Raw genomic sequence first — 21,448 nt, 5'->3', positions numbered from 1 at the left:
TAAACGTTCCTCTATTCATTATATTATAGTCAGATTTCCTTTCTCCGGTCTTTCGGAGTGGTTGGGGCAAGCACTTGTGATCACTGCAGCTGCTTCTCGGCTCCTTCGCAAGCACCTTCACACAGAAGGCCCAACAAAGAATGGGAAGTGTCCTGCTGACACTCTTGATCTGGGACTTTAGGTGAAAGGCACTTCTTGGGTTGTCAGGTGGATGAACTAAGATGGCCTTTGTACTTTATGGTCATCGTAGGTGTTCGGAGGTTAAGAGCGGAGGAATGTCAGAAGTCCTCTCCCCTGGACATACCTTGGAGATACTCCCAGTGGGGTTAGTGAGGGAGCTTTGCAGGGTCTTGTTCGAGAGATGGGAAGTGGATTGCCAGAGTTTCCAGAGGGGTTGGGATACTGAATTAAAATGGTTCTTGCTTGGGCTGGGGGTTGAGTGGTTGTGGTTGTGGGTTTCATGCTTTTGGGGACGTCTCTGTAGAGTGAGGTTGGGGTGTCTCTCCAATGTCCCATGGTGATTCGGCTGGCAGGGTGCTTGACGAGGTTGGGATCTTTGTTCTCAAGGGTGGGGGCTTTCTACCTAATGCTTGCTCGTAATGCCTTGATTTGCCCTTGCATACATTCCTCCTCCCTACATCTTTTCTGCACTATGCGGGACCCATTGGGGGATGGTCAGGCAAGAGGAGATAGTCTTACTTATTTGGCTGCAGCCCTGTGTGCCACTGATCTCCTCCCAGTATAGGATCTGCAAGGCTCATCCATTTATTATATTCATAGACATCCATACTCTGCAGTATGGACTTGTTTTGTTGGAACCCTTTTGAAGCTTCATCCAACTCAGTATTTTGGTGATCTTGTGACGGATCACCTTCCAAAGTACTTGAGATTCTCCCGTAAACCTGATAGGTTTCAGAATTACCTCCACATCATTTGTCCAATTTGCAATAGTTTCTCAATGTACCCTCTTCCTGCCCTTAGGCTTGTGATTCTCTCTACTTTAATGGATTCCTACTCTTTCCCTTCTATCCTTATGTCTACATCTTCCCTGATGGCTCTCACCAGCAAGCTGAATTCGTTCTGTACTTCACATCACACTGCGTAGTTCTTCCCCATTTACACGCAGCTGGACACTCAGGTCAGTTGACATTTTCAGCATTTCCGCCTGGGTCCAACTCGACAATTGATTGGTTTTGGATCTTCGTCTTACTACCATGACACCCGTCCTTTCCACGTCTCCCTATTAATCCACAGAAACCCTCTTCTTCCTCCAGCAGGCTTTACCAGAGAGCGTTGATACCTCTTTCCTATGTTTACAATTCCTTATTCATGCATTCAGGCAACAGGGTGGTCTGGTTACTGTCTGTCTAGTGTGAGACACCAGAAGGTGTCTCACCCGATAGTCCCCAGGGATCTGTCATCCAGCTGGCCAGGACTCGGCCATCGCTTTTGGATTCAGTTATCGGGGGTGGACCAATGCGGGAGGATCACCTGGGTGAGGGGTATTCGGGGAGTGGAAGTGGGACACTGGATGGTGAGACACGGTATCCCTCCCCTGTAACACCTTTACCTCATCTTCCAGGTAAGATATGGTGGAACCTTACCCCCACCCCGTTCCCTTCTCTAACACTTTCACATCGATAGCCCACTCTGGGAGAAAACAGACTCACACCCGAGCAGTGGATCTGACATGTCCTGCTACTATGGTCAGGCACTGTCAGGCAGTTACTGACAATCACTCACACCTGACTTCCAATAAAATTCCCTGCACAGATAAAAGAGCACACTCTGAGCGAGGCAAAGCCCCCAAATAAACAGCAGTTTTGAGTCGGCTGCTGAGCGAGGGGAGAAAGACGGCAAACCAAGAAGGGTTTATAAGAAGGCAATGTCCTTGACCTTTCCGGCAAGACGCTGTTACTTTCAAGAAACCTTTGAGGCAGAACGTATAAGGCCTGGAAACCAGGCTGAAGAATCCTGTATTGTGTGTCGGAGATACCAAAGGCCCTCCTGCATAACTGACCAAGGCGGGGAGGAGAAGCAGCAGCCGCTGTGGTATCATCCCTGTCACTCACTTCTTCATCAGAGAGCCACAGAGGAACAGACTCCTTCTACCCCTTCACGCCATCTGGACCTGCACACTCGATGAGAGAGGCAAGCGGTCTGCATCTCACATTTGTAAGGGAAATTCAAATAATGTTTTTATATAATTCGTCATCTGTGCGGTTTTTACTGCAGAATTGCAATCATTGACTTGAACACATTCTATGTGTCTCAGAAGCACCGCTTGCATAGATTAAGTTCCATGCTCTACACAAAGCTTCAAGCTGCCCACCACCTCGAGGCCCTTCCAAGATGGCTGCTTGCATCAGGCTATAGTATTCCCACACCCCTCTGTTCTACCCAGCTGCATCATGCAGTGGCATTGGCCAGGGCTGCCCTGATACATCCAATGACAACACCGGCAGGCCCCTATCTAAGGCCCTGTATGTGCCTGTCGAGGACTTGCTGGGCATGCAGCCCCTCTTCTTGTTACTGCTGGCAAAGAGCGTGTAAAGACTGGAAAGGGGTGTCTGTTCTCCTGCCCTCTATATGGTAGAGTAGAAGCACAGAGCACCCCAGCCAAGAATTTGTTTAGGGTAGCGAAGGACGAGCAATACAAGCTTAAGCTCTCAGGAGGTGATGCAGGCTGGTTCTTAATTTCACTGGAGTCCCCAAGCCCCCAACAAAGGAATGTTCACACACTATATTATGTGATAACACAGTTCTTTATATAAATAAGGTTCAACATATATGCACAATTTTTTTATTTTTTTTATTTAAGTGTATTTGGTTTATTTCAAACCTTTCACGATCAGTAAAACATTACATTTCATAAAGAGATCTTGCGTAATGAAATCACATCAAACTAGACAAAGCAACGGTCCAAAGAATAAGTAAAAGATAAGGGGTAACTAAAAAGATAACTAAAAAATTAACTGAAGAATAACTAGAAAAACCGGAGAAGGCTAAACTAATTTAAAACCCCATTCGGGTTCGAGTGGAGAACTTAAAATAAGTTTTGATTACCAACAATGTTAATTAAGATAAAATTATTAGATCAATGGTTTGGAGTAACAAGTGAATATCTAACATTAACTCAACACATCCTTTCAGTCGTTCAAATTCATTGTTTACGATGCGTTTCCCTCATCGATATGGTCTAGCCTTTTTAGGGTATTTTCTAGAAATTTGACCGTTGCAAAGTTTATTTTTGGGGATTGGCAAGCGTAGATTAGACTGCACCATTTCTCCGCATCTAGACCGCATAAGTCAGTGATGTTACTTGCTAGAAACAAGTTTCGCAGGTATCTTAATTCTGTGCAGAATAACACTAAGTGAGTTAGAGATTCTTCGCTTCTTTTGCACAATATGCATTTTGTACATATTTCCTCTTTCGTATATCTTGCTTTTGTTGTCTTGTTTTGTAGAATATTCAGTCTGAAACATAATAACAGATCTCTTTGTTTCAAATTTGGGAACTTTTTCAAATAGTCTGGTAAGATAGACATCACACCACAATTGGATTTCAGAAGTGTATGAGTTTTTGACAAAGCTCGTTTTATTTCAGTATTCGACCAGTCCTCAGCCCAAAGCGCTCTTTTTACAGCTGTTGGTTTCTCCGCTAGTGTTTGGGTTTTAAGGCCAAATTCTGTCAGGGTTTGTTCATTTCCGTTTTTCCAATCTTCTACTGCTTTTTCTTCATAGTTGTTGGATTTGCCCAATATTTCAAATTGGGGAGGTGTTAGATTATTCATTGTTTTTCTATACAACATCAATTGATTGTAGCGGATGTGTATATATATTGATGTTAGACCTAGTTCATGGCGAATTACCGAGATTGGAATTGCTTTTGGTATTGGGAGGACGGTTTTCCAAAAAAGACCTTCTAAAGTGGTCCAGAATTTCTCTGGGATATTTGTACCAGTTTCTGCTCCATATATTAGTGTAGGAATTACTTTGAGCCTGTAGAATGTTATCACTGGGCAGAGAGAGAATTTTCCGTATCTTTTGTTGATGATGATTGCTTGGGCTGTTAGCTGTTTAGTTTTTGTCTTTAGCATCTTTTTCCAGGGCTCTTCATTTTTTTTCCGCTTATTTGTAAACCCAAGTATCTCATTTCATCACATGGTTTTATCCAGGTTTCATTCACTTTCCATTCTTCATTTTTGGTCTTTTTCCATCTTTTATCACCGATTATTAATATTTCGGTTTTATCTGCATTTATTTCTAGGTCATTATTTTCTATATATTTTTCAACCTGATTTAAAGCACGTTGCAGACCAATTTGTGTATGGTCTAAGATTATCAGGTCGTCAGCATAAAGCAGATGGTTGACTGGTTTACAGTTTAATCTCAGTGGAAAAGTCCTGATGTTTTCAAAGCATTGTTGCAGGTCTTCGATATAAAAGCAGAATAAAGTGGCTGCTAGCGGGCATCCTTGTTTAAGGCCTTTTGCTGTTTTTATATCCTCAGATAAATTTCCACCTTGATCTAGTTTAATTCTTATTGAAGTTTCGGCGTACAGTTCTTTGATCGCTTTCAAGAGATCAGAGGGGCACCCTTTGGAGGCCAATTTTTCCCAGAGCCGACTTCTATTCACGCTATCGAAGGCTTGTCGTAGATCAATACTGGCTATATACAGTTTTTGTTTGTTTGTGTAGGCCCTTCTTTTCATCAGTCCTAGAATCAGGAGATTTAAATTACACCCCACATTTTCGACAAAGCCTGATTGTCTTTTATCATAGGTATTCGAGTCCTTGATCCAGGTTTTTAGTTGTTTTAGCAAAATAGCGGCAAACATTTTTCCAACACAATCTAGCAGGGCGATTGGTCGGTAATTTTTAGGATCCATCCTATTAACTACCTTTTTTAAAAATAGGAACGATGATAGCCAACTTCCATGATCTTGGTATTTGGCCTCGCTTCACAATTCTCTTGAGTCTTTCGCAGAAAATTGCCCATTTTCCTGGATCTTCTTTTAGCACTGCGTTTGACAAGCCATCTGGACCTGGGGCTCTTGATATGTACAATCAATAATTATCTTTGTGCTTTGGCAAATCCTATATGGTAAATATGTACAATGTCTATGTGGTACCATAGCTAACTCTTGACTCCTTTAAAATGTACCAACTGCTGACAGTTTCAATTGCATACAAGTCAAATAGCATTGGGAATCAACATCAGACATAGGAAAGAAGACAAGTTAGGTTAAACAATGGCAGAATAGTACTTTAGCTACTACGTCACAGTTCTGTGTGAGGATCCCCACCACCTGGTCAACCTGTAAATAAAGTGTATCAACACTTCCAGTCCATATATGTCTAAAATAGTCTTGTCTCCTGCTAAAATGTTCTACTACCCCAATGTACCTGAGTTTAGCAGAGTTTCTTCGACAGTTCATCGACGGATCCCTCGTGGGTGAACTCCCTTTAAAACAGGAGCCACAGCCGTTGATAGTCCTCAAAGAAATATGAACACTGTCGTCTAGATAGCAGCTTCGACCTTTGCGGTGCTCATCGACAATCAGTCATGGAGGTCTTGTGAAGGCAAAGCGTGCGGTGCACCTTGAGGACAACAGTTTGTTGCTGCAAAGATGACTCGATGAAGAACGTAGGCCTGACAGCAGGCATCGGATGTCGGCATCGATGATCGTGACTCAACTACGGCTGGCTTTCGGATCTTCATTGGTCTTTGTGGACTTCGGGTGGCGGGAAACCCACTGGCAGATTCTCCTCAGTTCGTCGATGACCTCGACTTTCTCCGGTGGGACATAACAGTCAACGGTGATGGTAAAGGAGTTCTTTGTTTCAAATGTCTTAGGCACAGGTGGAGCATTGCGGCTCCGGTCGTCGGCAGCTCAGCGTCAAGCTGTCCCTGCTTCTGGGCAACCTGACGTGACGGCTTCTAGTGGTCACGGCGGTCCTCCGCACCCTGGTTGATGATAATGAACTTCAATGTCCAGGTGCTTCACTTCAGGATTCCTCGGCAGACACCGTCTCCAGTCGGCGGCAGCCTTTTGGGACTGACTTCCATTGTGCCTTGGTGAAGATTAGTTTTGGCATAAGCACGCCCTATAGGAATCTATGTGCTCTTGAATTCTAGGTAACAAACGTTAGAACTCAGGCACTGCGGGCAACGTCACATATGACTTGCCCAGGATCACACAATGAAATGGTTGCTGAAGAAGTTACCAACCTGGGGTTAAAGATTCCAAAGGCGAAGCAAGAATTTAGCCAGTGTCCTACTTTTCTTCAGCACCAACCAGTTGTGTACATCACCTGATTTCTCTATAGGCCAGTCTGACTCCAAACAACCAATTCCTGCATTAGGCTCGGGCAGCCGCATGGACTCTCGCTCCCACATGGATGGCCGCCGTTGTGTGTCTGTGAATTCTTAAAAGAACCTTATCTTTTAACAGTGTTTGAATAACATCAGTTTCTCCCAGCAGGAAAATAGTGTTTCAGGAAGAAAGGAAGGTCAAAGCACTTTGCGCGTGTCACTTGCTAATACCACTGTTAAATGTAGACGGAAACATGGTATCTTAATTATTGATGATGATACCTAACGGCCAGATTAAACACAACATGTTTTTATAAAGGCTACAGGGATTTGCACACTTTGTAGATTTATTTCCATCAAACACAACATCTCTACTGTAAGGAACTCATGGTGACAACAAGTAAGACAGACACAAATGATCACAGTTCCAGGGTGTTTATTTGAACAATGAAAGGTGTATGCAGGTTGGAAAAATGCCTAATCTGATCTAAATCTAAGATGGGGACAAACACCGACCATAAAATTAAAATAAGGCGGTCCTATTGGCGTTGTGTCAAACTAAAAGACCTATACTAAGCAAACAAATTGCCAATTCCTTACGCTAGATGCAAAAGGGTGTATGATAAGTTTCAAGAAAGAAAGAAGTGTTCTCAAATAATAAGTCAGGAGGCGGTAGCCTGGGTCTCCCTTCCCCATGGTTAACAAAAAGGGTAAGGCTGGAGCTTGGAGCTTGTAGCACAGTACGGTCTCTAGCTTCTAGTTCTTTGATGGCCAAGTCTTGTTTCTTTAGAAAGTCACTTCCCCTTGCGGGCCAGAGGTGTTAGAAAACGACAAATGTTCCTTTAACAAATGATAGTTCTCTTGGGTGATATTGGGTCACCTCTGGGTCCCCCTCTTCCAGGGCCGACACTTATTAGCTCTAAGCTACAGTTCACACAGAGTGTTTTTTTCCACCCTCGAGTCCCCCTCTTCTGGGGCTGAACCTTCTTATTCTGTAACTCTGTTTTCTTCTATTTAAACTTTGGGTGATACCTCTCCTATCTGCCAGCACTTGGGTGACGACTTCACCCTCGGATCTCCCTCGGTTGGGCTCGGACCTCTCTCTACTGTCAGTGTTTGAGTATTAGCTTCACCCCGAATCTCCTTTGTCCGGGCTCGGACCCTTCTTGGATTTCTGCCTCCCCTTTCTGGGTTTTCTATGGCTTTCTCCTCTATGTAGCGGGATCCAATTCCCTTACTTTCTTAATGTTTGTTCACACAGTTCGGTAGACACCCCTCTTCTGGGTTCCCCTTTGTCATAAATCTGTTTCTATGGACTTTTAGAATTCATCCCTTCTCTCGGCCATCCCTCCTTCGGACACACAATTGCCTTTGTGGTGCTTTCAAATTGGTTCACGGGATTCACGTCCCTTTCTTTCATTCACCATGCAGGATTCACTTCCCTTACTTCTAGTCAACTTCCGGATCAAAATCTTTTGAATGTACAGGGCTTTTGCTCAACCCTCTCTGAAGAACACTTTGCTTCCTTTGGCAGCCTTTTCTTTGGCCTTTTGGCTTCCGTAGTTCGCTTCTAGAGGGCTGCAACCAGAGTCTCTCGAGGTAGCACTCATGTGGTGCCTGCTTCCCTCTTTTGCTGGTCTCCCCTTAAGCCTCTTTTTACAGTTCATATACAGTTTTTTGCCATATGCCTCAATCTTGCCACTTTGTGATCTTTACTCAACACAGCCCAGTTCTTATCGGTTCTCCCCTGACTCACCGGCTGTGCTGAACCTCTTGGCTTTTGGCATCTTCGGAGTCAAGGCCAGTAGAACGGGCATGGTAGCTTCCCTCGCTTCTGCTTGTGCTATTGTTCACGGTCTCATCATTGAAGGTTCTGCGAGACTTGGACGAAAAGGGGCAGGTTACTTTCGTCCTCGCCACCCTCTCACTTCCTACTGCCGTTCTCCTTCTTTTGAACTGCCGCTTGGTAGCTGTCTCGTCTTGATGTCTGCTATGCTCGCCTTTCTTGCCTTGCTCGTACTGCTCTCTCCTACTCCACCTTTTATCCATGTGGGGAAAGGGAAGGGCAGTCAGGTGTGTGTGTGATTTGAGTCAATTGCCTGACTTTGACTGACCCTCAGGATGGGACATGTCAGGTACATAGGTTTAACATTAGTTTGCAGTTTTGAGTGTGAAACAGTATTCATGTAACAGAAGGGGGGGTTTGGAGTTCCAGAGTATCTTAAGGGACGGGATAGGGACGGTTGGTGAAATGAGCAAGAGTGACCGGATGTAAAACTGAACAGAAGGGATTGTGAAATAAACAAGGGAAATTATGGAAAGTGTAGTATGTTACCTGAGCAGGTTGGGAATATGGGAAATAATAATTGGAGGGACACTAAAAAGAATGATTGGGAGTATTCTGATGGGAAATGTAAAAACAAGGATTCAAAGAAGGATGGTTTTCTGAAGGCGGCGGATTCATCAGAGGCAGAGGGGATTCTTTAAAAGGAAGCTTATCGAATGGAAGGGAGGTCGAGTTGATATATCCCACACACTCTTCAGGGACCTCATCTTCCTCATCCCTTTCTCCGATGTAATACTGCGTCTCACCTGGGTCAATCTCCCAAGCATAACCTCGGGTTCCCCTATTCAGGTGATCTCCCCCACTGGTCCACCCCCAGGAACTGGATCCAGCAGCAATGGCCGTGTCCTGGCCAGCTGGATAAGGGAATCCCGGGGTCTTACTGGGAGAATACCCTCAGGTTTCTCAAACTAGTCAATGATTTATATGTCCTCAAACTAGGCAGATGGAGGTTTGGGTAAGGTGGAGGACATGGATTGATCAAGTATGTTATCAGTAGTAAGTAGTAGTACACCCAAAGGGCATGAATCATGCCCTTTGGGTGTACTAATACGTACTACTTTAAAAGTACAGTAGTAGCCTAAATTAAATGTTTAAGGCATACATCAATTTAGATTCTGGTATTTGGGTATATCTTCCATTTATGATGGAGAAAACGAGATACAAATGGTTATGTATTGATTTCTTTATCAATATTTCCAGTTGGTTTAGCATGTGATTTGTGTTCTCATGTATCATGTGAAAGTCAATCAGATCTACAAAACTGAGTAGTATTTTAAGCGGGTGGAAACATTTCATGTTGCATGCTACTAGCCAGCCATAATAATTGACTTGCCACCTTAATTCTACACATACACAGAGAGTATTATCAGTAGCCAATTTGTATTTTGTATTTATTTTATTTATAGAGTGCACCAGGACCGAGAGCATCCGGGTGCATGTTTTAGTTACAACATGATAAGACAAACATGGCAATACAATTTTACAGTTTATGTTACAAAATAGAAATTACGAAAGACATTATAGACATATATACATAAATCATACATATTTACAAAAAGCAGTTACGGGAGAGCGAAAGGACATAACCTCATAACCTATGTACCATGAGTGAGGATAGGTGGTAAACGCATGGGAGGTGATTGGTAGATGGGTGATGGGTCTTGAATAGCCAGGCTTTAGCCATATTTTTGAAACTGTGGAAGGACGGTTCAGATCTTATCAAGTTGGGAAGAGAGTTCCACAGTTTCACCGCCATAACTGGGAAGCTGGCTCCGCCAGATCTTTGCAGGTTAAAGCGTGGTATAGCGAGGCAGTTAGTCTGAGCAGTTCTGCGGGGTCTGTTAGTGTTGTGTAGAGTGGATCAATTGGCCAAGTAAAGTGGTGCTTGGTTAGAAAGGCATTTGTGGGTGAGGGCGAGTGTTTTCAGTGTAATTCGTTGGGAGACGGAGAGCCAGCATAAGTTGCGTCTGGTGGCTGAGATGTGTTGGTTCCTAGGGATGTTGAGGGCAGCTCTGAGTTATTTTGGATGATTTGTAACATGTTTAAATTACATTTGTTAGTGCCCAGATAGAGGGCATTGCAGTAGTCACTTTTTGACAGCACAAGAGTCCTGGCAAATGTGACACAATTGGCTGGTGATAGGAATGGGCGGCTAGCTGTAATAAGCTTACAGGTGTAAGCCGCTGCAGAGGAAACTGCATTTGTTTGTCTGGCCAAGGATAAAGTAGAGTCGAGATAGATCCCTAGCGTTTTGGTGTCCTTGGTTGCTTTGATAGTGTTACCATCGATCATGAAGGAGTTGAACTCAGGGGCCAGTTTGGATAATTTTTGAGGGGAGCCGAGAATGAGGAGCTCTGTCTTCTTGTCATTCAGACAGAGTCCGTGTTGCACCATACAGGCTTGGATGACTAGGTAGATGGCATTCACAGAGAGAGAGTCGGCAACATAGTCTCCAGAGATGGGGATGAGTATCTGGGTGTCGTCAGCATAATTAGTATATGTGACACCCAGATAGTCCAAAATATCAAATAGAGGTTTTGTGAACACGTTGTACAACCCCTCAGGTGACGGGTGCCGGCGATGCTGCTGCTATTGGAGAGAAGACATGCATCGATCTGTTGTCCAGGAATGAGGCGATCCAGGCTGTGGCTTTATCAGAAAAATGAGCGGCTAGTTTAAGGTGCCGACACAGAATTTGATGATTGACGAGATCAAAGGCCGCCGAGAGATCTAGAAGAAGTAGTAGAGCAAGTTTGCCCTTATCTCTTAGATCTTCTATTTGTGTTTTGAGGTTGATAAGGGCAGTTTCAGTTCCATGGCGGGGTCAAAATCCAGATTGCTTTAGACCCAAGAGTTTATTAGATTCAAGATAGTCTTGAATCTGTAGGTAGGCTGCTCTGTCAAGGATTTTTAGTAGGAACGGCACTGTGGTAATGGGCCTGTAGTTTGTGGGTATATTGGCATCCAGGTTTGGTTTTTATAGGAGCGGGATAACCCAGGCATCCTTCAAATTGTACAGGTACTGGGGTACGGTACAGTCCCTGTGCTGAATGAGGAATTGATGAGAGTTGTGATGAAGGGAGCTAGCTCGTGGGCCGCTTCCTTGATGATGGGCGCTGGACAGAGGTCCCCTTGGCAGTTAGAAGGTTTGAGGCTCTTGATAATATTATCTACTTCAGTGATAGTTAAGGGTGAGAAACTGAACAGAGTCAATGAATCTGGGATAGAGTAGTCTATAGTGGGGAGAGAGTTAGGTTGCAAGTTGGATTGTAGGCTAGTCTGTTTATTGTTGATTTTGTCTTGAAGAGTGGCTATCTTACCAAGGAGAGCGTTTTGGATATTCGAGCACCAGCTGCTGTCTTTGATGAGGTGTCAGGTGCAGTGACAGGGGTTTCCGATTCTTTCAAGATTCTGAAGAGTTCTTTGGTATTGGATTTGGCTTGCTCAATGCGTTTATTATAAGTGACTTTTTTGCCTGGAGTATAGCTTCCTTATAGTTTAAAGTAGCTAGAGTGGTAATAGATGTATTGTCTTCTGTACGGTGACTCAGTGAGTGCACATTCTGAGCACTGATTTTAAGTACTGAAAGTCAAACATTCAGTCAAACATTCAGAACTAATTGCACCTTCCTGCAAGAGAAACATTTTGTTCCAAGATGAGGAGAGCATGTTGAAGATCATTGTAGCTAACAATGCTAGGAGCTTATGTGTTAAATGAGGTGGTTGGCTCGCAGTCGGCACTCCAGGGAACGGCTGTCCGGGAGGAGGCTTGAGTTGCTTTTTATGGAAATTTACTGGGTAAGACAGAGGCAAAGGAGCTCCATCAGAGGTACAAGATCGGAGAAGTAGGGTGGAACCTGGATATAACAAAGGACAAATTAATTGGGCTGATAAAAAGAGCTAGCAACTCCAGAGCCCCGGGCCCAGATGGACTCTCAATCCAAATCTTTAAACAGCCACCGGAAGAGTGGGCATCCTTCTGCATGAATCTGTTTGGGGAGATCATGATCAGGCGAAGGGTGTCTGTTACAAGGAAAACGGAAGTGATAGTACCAATATTCAGGAACGGTGATATGACGGATCCAGAGAGCTATCGCCCTATCACTCTTCTTGATGTCCTGGGGAAGGTTTTTGCATCCCTTAGTCTGGTTAGATTGAAGCGCTGGGTTATGGACTCTGGGTATTACGATGTGAGACAGACAGGATTTGTGCAGGAAGTGGGGTGTAGCCTGAATTTGTTTCTGTTGAATATCCTTAAGGTTAGAGCCATACAAAAGCAACAGAAAATTGATATTGCTTTTATCGATTTTGCAAAATCATTCGATAGTATGGATCGGGAGTCACTCTGGACCAAAATGATAGTGTGGTATTGCCCGAAAGATCGTCTGGCACCAATAAGAGCATTATACTCAAACACATCTATCCAGATTAGATTAACCCAGAAGGGTCTTTTATCCAGAGAAATCCCCACAGCAAGCGGTCTGAAACAGGGCTGCCCAATCGCGCCAGAGTTGTTCAACTTGTTTATATCAGATCTAACGGCCACAATGGAGACTAGCGGTGCATTTCCGCCAAAAATCAATGGAGAGCCTATAGGCTGGATTTTATATGCGGACGATCTGGTCGCTCTGGATCAAACGCTGATCAGACTGCAAAGAAAACTAGACACCCTCAGATCTATGTAAACAAGAACGGTCTAAAAATAAATGCATCAAAATCAAAGATATTGGTTCTGGAAAACCGAAAGGGCGGTGAAAGTAATATATTCACCTGGTTACTGGGGAACGAAAGGGCGGACAGCCCAAAAAGGCTAGCTATATGGGAAGCCTAGATGACAACCCAGGCAAATTGGAACTGAATGCTAGAGATGATAAACGTGGCTACACAGTATACATAATACGTTTGGTAAATTCTCACTAGTACTGGAGCTGAAATTGTATTAGCAAAATGTTATCCCCATTATAGTGTACGGAGCAGAAGCCTTGTTATGCTTGCCATGGACAATCTGGCCAACGCTGGAAGACTTGTTCTGGAAAAAAGTACTCCACCTGCCCAGAGGAATACCAATACCAATAATAAGACATGAGCTAGGGCTCCTTTCAATATACGTCATAGTGGCTTCGAAGTCCCTATTGCTATACCGAACACTAATGATCGTGAAAACTCCCCTGCATTTCAAGATACTGAAACCCAAACAAAATGGGAACAAGGGGATTGGAGTCATAGAACTTTGGCGAGAGCGCTGTGCCACAATACTGTGTGGGGCAGGCATCAATGAAGCACTGCTGTGGTCCAACCTGGACGCAGCTAAAAATAAAATATGGGAGTGGGATTGCATCTCTACTGAAGCGCTCAAATCCAGGTTTAAGCTCTTTGCGCATCTTGGCAAGGAACCAAAGGCTCTGAACACACTGCATAGATACCTACTTTGTCCCAGTCCGAAACATTGGGCCTCATTACAAGTTTGCCGGTCCGGTAACTACTGTACCAGTTAGCTTGCCGGTACCATAGTTACCGGAACGGCAAACTACGAGTTCTGCTCGCGGGTGCCTTTTCACCCACCAGGTCGGATCTGGTGGGAGTACTGGCACCCGCGAGCAGAGCATGTAGGATGCACCGGCACCATTCACGAATGGTGCCGGTGCATCCAGCTTCCCCATTCCCATTGAGCTCTAAGGGGCTCAAATGGGACTGGAGAAGAATATTTTCCGGCCCCCCGGAATGGGTGATTACCGGGTCCGGCAAGGGCGTAATGACCCGGTAATTGCCCATTCCTGGGCGCCGGAAAAAAAAATGATACTGCTGGTAGCCGTGCCTGTACTACAGGCATGGCTACTGCCAGGGACATATTGACCCCCAGTGTGCCATTTATATGAGATTTAGGATGAATTTAATACACACGCAAGAGATCCTCAAAACTCATAATCGCGCTGAGAGAAATGTGCAGAAATGTAGACTTTTTAAACCCCACAAAGAAACACTGACACATTTGACACTCTACTTTATTTATTTATTTATTTATATTTATATAGCGCGCAAACAGCCCAAGGGCATTGAGGCGCTGTTACTTGCAAGAGCTTAGTTACAGAGGTACTGGCATGGTAGCAGTCGTTGGCACATTATAAATCAATACAGACATTGGGCCTCATTACGAGTATGGTGGCAAAGGCAAAAACGGTGCCGGTATCGCTACCGGCACTGTTGTTACCATACCACCATACTACGAGTTCTGCTCGAGGGGGCCCTTGCAGACACCTGGTCTGACCAGGTGGCCATACCGCCACCCGCGAGCAGAACTTGATGGTAATACTGGTACCGTTATTAACGGTACCGGTGCTACCACCCTCCCCATTCCCATTGAGCCCTATGGGGCCGAATGGGGATGGGGAGTCCCTTACTACCGGCACCCACGAATGGGCAATTACCGGGTCCACCAAACTCGGCATGACCCGGTAATGTGGAAAAAAAGGATACCGCCAGCCTCGTAATGAGGCCCATAGTTATCATTACAGTTTATGCAATTGGTCTTTACAGCTTATGCAGTGGGTCATATGTATAGTATTCATGCTGATACAAGGGACCTTATGAGAAGAGGATGGTTTTCATTGCTTTACGGAAAGCGAAGAGGGAGGCCTCACCTTGGATTGTGGGAGGTAGGGCATTCCAGTGCGTGGGTGCGAGATATGGGAAGCTGGATCCGCCCGCTCTGGCTCTTTTTACTAGTGGCACACAGAGCATGTTGGTATAGGGTGATATGATTGGTCTTGTAGAGGAGACGGGGTGGATCCTTTGAGAGAGGTAATCAGGAATAGTGAGGTGAATGCACTTGTGGGTCAGTGTCAGAGCTTAGAAGACGATTCTTTCCTTTATTGGGAGCCAGTGGGCTAGTTTTCTAGCCTCCGAGATGTGTTCCCTTTTAGCGATGCCTTGTGCTGCACGGAGAGCACTGTTCTGGATGACCTGTAGCCTCTCCAGGTTTTTATTGGATGTTCCTAGAAAGAGTACATTGCAGTAGTCTAGCCTGGAGCCAGTGATGGCTCTGGCTGTGTTTGTGCAGTTCTTTTTGGAGAGAAAGGGCCTGTCTGCGTTGATCAGTTTAACATGATATGCGGCTGAGGAGGCAATTGCGTTGACTTGTCTGTCCATGGATAGGTTGGAATCCAAATAGACTCCAAGAGTTTTGACTGAGTCTGAGACAGGAATTTTGATGGCATCGATGGTGAAGTGACTAAATTGGGAGTCTAGATTTTATAGCGTGTCGGGGCAACCTACCAGGAGGAATTTGGTCTTGTCAGAGTTGAGGCCTAGTCCATTGTCTGCCATCCAGGCTTGGATGGTGTTGTAGAGGTTGTTAAGGGTCAGGGAGTCAGTGTCATAGTTGCCAGTGAGGGTGAGGAGGATCTGAGTATCGTCCACGTAGGTGGTGTAGGAGATACCCATTGCGTCGAGGATGAGGAAGAGGGGTCATGTGAAGATGTTGTAGAGGGTGGGGGAGAGGCAGGAGCCTTGGGGCACACCACAGAGTATGATGGTGGGTGAGGCGGAGGCTAAGTCAGAGAATACTTGCATGGTTCTGCCTTGTAGGAAGGCGGTAATCCATGCTGTGGCATCAGGGGAGAACTGCCCTGCAATAACAAAACTGAGAACACACTTCTTGGGGGAGTTTGTACAAGAAATACCCTCTAGAAGCACATCAGAATTGTGGGATCATTTGTGCTGGGGGAAAAATGTTAAACTGATCTTTGCATTAACAAAGTTTATCAAAGAAATATTTAAATTGTTTTAAATCAATGAGACCTTAATCAGAGAGGGATTTCTTAAGCTGAAGTGTTTTTACATTTTGTTTTGTGAAAAGGTTATATATGAAGTATAATGTAATATAGAATGTATTCGTATGTTAACTTTCACAGTATTTTAAAGTATATATTTCCCATCTCTCTTTTTATCTTTTTTCCCTTACTTCATTACTTTAGATTTCTCTCTCTTTCTCTTATTTTCATTTCTTTCTGCTTTCCCCTTCTTGGATTGTTTTAGAGTGTCTGTTTATAATTAACAGTGGCTTGTCCTTTCAATTGTACTACTCTGGTGCATAAACTAAATGGTAAAAAATTAAAAAAGTATAAATAATAAAGGGTACCTCTGCTTCTTTCAACAGAGAATGAGCAGCCATCAGAGGATGCATGCTGGGGAGAAGTTCTACGAGTGCACGGAATGTGATAAGCACTTTAATCCGACATCAAAGCTGAGAATGCATCAGAGATCCCACACAGGGGAAAGATCTGTCGAGTGGTCAGAGTGTGAGAAAGATTTCCCTTATAGTTCAAATCTGCAGCAGAATCAGAGGATCCATACTGGGTTGCGACCATACCAGTGTACAGAGTGTGAGAAAAGTTTCACTGACAGATCAAATCTGCACCAGCATCAGAAGATCCATACTGGGAGTGACCCTACCAGTGCTCAGAGTGTGGGAAAAGCTTCACTCAGAGATCAACTCTGTCCAAGCATCAGAGGATCCATACTGGGGTATGACCATACCAGTGTACAGAGTGTGAGAAAAGGTTTACTGTGAGCTCACATCTGCAGCAGCATCAGAGGATCCATACTGGGGGGCGTCCATACCAGTGTTCAGAGTGTGAGAAAAGCTTCAATCAGATCTCAGATCTCAGATCTGCAGAAGCATCAGACGATCCGTAGTGGGGTGCAGCCATACCAGTGTATGGAGTGCGATAAAAGCTTCACTCAGAGCTCAAATTTAAAGCAGCATCAGAAGATCCATACTAGGGGGCGGCCATACCAGTGTACATAGTGTGATTAAAGCTTCACTCTGAGCTCATTTCTGCACCAGCATCAGAAGATCCATGCTGTGGAGAGACCATACAAGTGTACAGAGTGTGATAAAAGCTTTACTCTGAGCTCACATCTGCATATATTATTAAAAATAAATTGCATTAATGAGGAGTCATGGGCAAAACATATAGCTATGACACTTGGTAGTGACGATTCTGTTTCTTTAGCCCTGCCGATTCCAGAGATACCGTGGGTATGTAAAGCCTCTATCTTGGATATGCATCATCGAACACTTGAAATCTTCCCGTGCTGCTGGCCCTGATGGCATTTCCAACCTAGTCATAAAAAGGGACCCATCATTATGGGGCGCTGCCCTGCACTTATTATATTGTCTTATTGGCCCACATGGAATTTTACCACCATCCTGGAAAGCCAGTAACATTTTGACAGTTCATAAGAAGGGGGCCTGGGACGCTCCATCAAATTTTCGCATGCTGGCCATGCTCGACTCCACTTCAAAAATATTCACTAAAGTCTTCCTCCATGAATTGAATTTATGGATTGACACTAATAAGATTCTTCCTCCCACACTACACAATCTCCTTATTTTAAGCTCATCAATTGAACATTCGTGGGCGCGGCGGAACTTAGATGTTTACTGTGCTTTCATTGATTTTTCCACCGCTTTTGATACCGTATGTAGGAATAAATTATGGTGCAGATTAGCTGAATGGGGGATCCCTCCAGGTTTGCTCCGAATGCTTATGCTTCTTCACGCAGACACATCAGTTAGTGGCCGTCTTAACGCACTGGGTAAACTTTCGCAATCAATGTCTACCAAACGTGCCGTTAAGCAGGGATGTATGATAGCCGCCACACTCTTCAATTTATATTTGGCCGACATGATTGCTTCGTTTAACATCCATGCTGCCAACCCTATTACGATCAAGAGTGTGGCTATAGGTCGGCTTGCTTACGCCGACGACCTTCTACTTTTCGACTATACGCCTGCTGGTTTACAACTGATGTTGAATGCATTAGCCACATATGCATCCTTAAATGGCCTTTCGATAAATAATTCCAAAAGCAAAATCATGGTTTTCACTAAGAAATCGAGGCTGAGATGTTTTCAATGGTCTCTATCGAATGCACCAATAGAACAAGTCTCATTCTACAAATATTTGGGTGTTATCGTTGATGATAAGCTTAAATGGGACCTGCATTGGTCAGAGGTAAAACTGAAATGTGAGACTTCGGTAAATGCACCAAGTGCATTCATTGGTCGGAACAATGGCTATAGTGCTTCTGCAGTTCTATCTATATACAATTCAAAGATTACATCAATGCTGTCATACGCATTTGCCATCTGGAGCCATACATTCCAAAAAGTGCTAATAAGATTTGAAGCAAAATTATTAAGGCATTTGTTTCGACTCCCTTCATGCATAAGCATAGAATATTTATACCTTGAGTTCAATATAAAGGGCATCTGGAATGTATACATAACCCAGTGTGTAATGTTCTACCAACGATTGATTACGGTGCCAACTGATACGATAATCACCCCATTTACACATGCTTACTTAAATCTTGAGGTTATCTCTCTGATAGGCACTATTGAGACCTTGAAGCGTACCCACACTAAGTGGCTGTATGAAAGCAGCATCCCATATGTCTCAGGCGACATTAAATATTGGCTCAAAAAGAAAATAACTGAGTCTGCCTTTTTATCAAATATGCGCCATCTTGAAAGTCTAACGTCTGCCACTGAATACTGCCAGCAGAGATGGCATCGTCAATTCATGCCGAAATACATTCTGGCATACCCTAGTCCAAATGTTTTTCACACGTACCTCCTGCTTAAATTTAACGTATCAGTTGCACTTTCACCAAAAAGTTGGATGAACAAAGGAGTATACGACCACAAATACTGTCGACTATGTCGTAATTTCATTGAAGAAACATTACTGCACTTATTCATAGAATGTGAAAGTCTTAACTATTTACGAATGAATTATTTTAAATCTTACAATAATGCTATTAAGGTGACAGACATCCCTAAATTATGGGAAGAATTTTTACAAGGTGATGATATTAACTTAATATATTTCTTTGTTAGATTCTACATGCATCTTGTACAGATTTTTAATTGTTTTTTATAACAGGTACCATGTTCTATGTGCCAATATCTGAATAAAATTTGAATGTGTATATGTTTTTATTTTCCTCTTGCTGATGTATGGAATTTTAATCTGTGTTATATGAAATGTTATACAAAGCTTGTGCTATAAGTATATCAATCAATAAAAAAAAAAATATCTGCAGCAGCATCAGAGGATCCATACTGGAGGGCGACCATACCAGTGTACAGAGTGTGTGCAGAGTCTGTGAAAAGCTTCACTTCATTCATCAAAGGATTCATACAGGAGAGAAGCCCTATCAATGCACAGAATGCAAGAAAAGCTTCAGTGGCCCCTCAGCCCTGAGCAGTCATCAGAGGATCCATACAGGAGAGAAGCCCTATCAATGCACAGAATGCAAGAAAAGCTTCAGTGGCCCCTCAGCCCTGAGCAGTCATCAGAGGATCCATACAGGAGAGAAGCCCTATCAATGCACAGAATGCAAGAAAAGCTTCAGTGGCCCCTCAGCCCTGAGCAGTCATCAGAGGATCCATACAGGAGAGAAGCCCTATCAATGCACAGAATGCAAGAAAAGCTTCAGTGACCCCTCAGCCCTGAGCAGTCATCAGAGGATCCATACCGAAGTGAAGCCCTATGGGTGCACATAATGTGGTAAGCACTTTAAACTTGCATCAAGCCTAATGAATCATAAGAGATCCCACACTGGACTGAAACCATAACAGTGTACAGAGTGTCAGAGGAGCTTCACTCGCCAATTACCTCTGACTAGCCATACTAAGGTACATACTGGGAAGCGTCCATACCAGTGCTCAGAATGTGTGAAAAACTTCACTCATAGATCGATTCTGATCCAGCATCAGAGGATCCATACCGAAGTGAAGCCCTATGGGTGCACATAATGTGGTAAGCACTTTAAACTTGCATCAAGCCTAATGAATCATAAGAGATCCCACACTGGACTGAAACCATAACAGTGTACAGAGTGTCAGAGGAGCTTCACTCGCCAATTACCTCTGACTAGCCATACTAAGGTACATACTGGGAAGCGTCCATACCAGTGCTCAGAATGTGTGAAAAACTTCACTCATAGATCGATTCTGATCCGGCATCAGAGGATCCATACAGGAGGGAAGCCGTATGAGTGCACAGAGTGCAAGAAAAGCGCCAATGACTACTCAGCCTTGAGCATGATCAAACGATACATACTGGGGAGAAGCCCTATGGGTGGACAGGATATGATAGTGATATGTTATGATAGTTTATATAGCGCCTATTCACTATGTGTTTCAATGCGCTTCAAGGCAAGGGAGGGAATAAGGGAAAATACAATGGGTCTCATTACAAGTTTGCCGGTCCGGTAACTACGGTACCCGTAAGCTTGCTGGTACTGTAGTTACCAGACCGGCAAACTACGAGTTCTTCTCGCGGGTTCCTTTGCGCCCGCAATGTTTGACCCGGCGGGCGTACCGGCACCCGCGAGCAGAGCATGTCAGATGCACCAGCAGCATTCACGAATGGTGCCGGTGCATCCGACCTCCCCATTCCCATTGAGCCCTAAGGGCTAAGGCCCTAAGGGGCTCAATGGGAATGGGGAGCAATGCATTCCGGCTCCTGGCAATGGGGAAATACAGGGTCTGCCAGGGTTGTAATGGCCCTGTATTTCTTCATTGCCAGGTGCCATAACAATGTGCAAGTTTGGCGCCAAACTTGTAATGAGATTCAATGACATTCTTACAGGCCATGAACAGTAAGGATGTGAAATTAACTATCGTACTCGGCCTGACGACATTTCTGGTAGAGCTGGAGAAAAACAAAAGGTGAGGGAGAGGGGTGCAGAAAGGGAGGGGAGGAACAAAACAAGTGACTATCGTACTAGGCCTGATGACATTTCTGGTAGAGCTGGAGAAAAACAAAAAGTGAGGGAGAGGGGTGCAGAAAGGGAGGGGAGGAACAAAACAAGCGACTATCGTACTAGGCCTGACGACATTTCTGGTAGAGCTGGAGAAAAACAAAAGGTGAGGGAGAGGGGTGCAGAAAGGGAGGGGAGGAACAAAACAAGTGACTATCGTACTAGGCCTGATGACATTTCTGGTAGAGCTGGAGAAAAACAAAAGGTGAGGGAGAGGGGTGCAGAAAGGGAGGGGAGGAACAAAACAAGTGACTATCGTACTAGGCCTGATGACATTTCAGACAGTGTTGGGGGGGAACAAGCAAGGGTATGGGGGTAGACAGACAAGGTTGCTATCATACTAGGTCCAGGGACAATTCTGATAGAGTAAGTGCATAGAATAAAGTAAGGGAAGGAGGGGAGGAGATAGGAAAAGGGAGAGGATGAGAGAACAGAGAGTAAGCAGTCA

The 21,448-nt window shown here is 44.3% G+C and overlaps 1 protein-coding gene and 1 pseudogene across 1 annotated transcript in view; both read left to right on the top strand.

Annotated features, from left to right (window-relative positions):
- The window catches only part of LOC138489368 (zinc finger protein 391-like), a 46,087-nt gene extending 26,926 nt beyond the window's left edge, over positions 1–19,161 (top strand). Inside the window, exon 2 of the mRNA XM_069617084.1 lies at positions 16,319–19,161. Within this exon, the coding sequence (XP_069473185.1) occupies positions 16,319–16,732 (414 nt within the window). The 3' untranslated portion in view covers positions 16,733–19,161. The remainder of the gene's footprint in view (positions 1–16,318) is intronic.
- Positions 19,162–19,216: 55 nt separating this feature from the next.
- Positions 19,217–20,842, top strand: LOC138487546 (zinc finger protein 436-like; annotated as a pseudogene).
- The last annotated feature ends 606 nt before the right edge of the window (positions 20,843–21,448 follow it).

This window comes from Ambystoma mexicanum, chromosome 9, assembly GCF_040938575.1.
Source record: "Ambystoma mexicanum isolate Mex_15411 chromosome 9, UKY_AmexF1_1, whole genome shotgun sequence".
NCBI lineage: Eukaryota > Metazoa > Chordata > Amphibia > Caudata > Ambystomatidae > Ambystoma > Ambystoma mexicanum.
The sequence above is the reverse complement of the archived record's forward strand: the minus strand, read 5'-3'. Positions and strand labels throughout refer to the sequence as shown.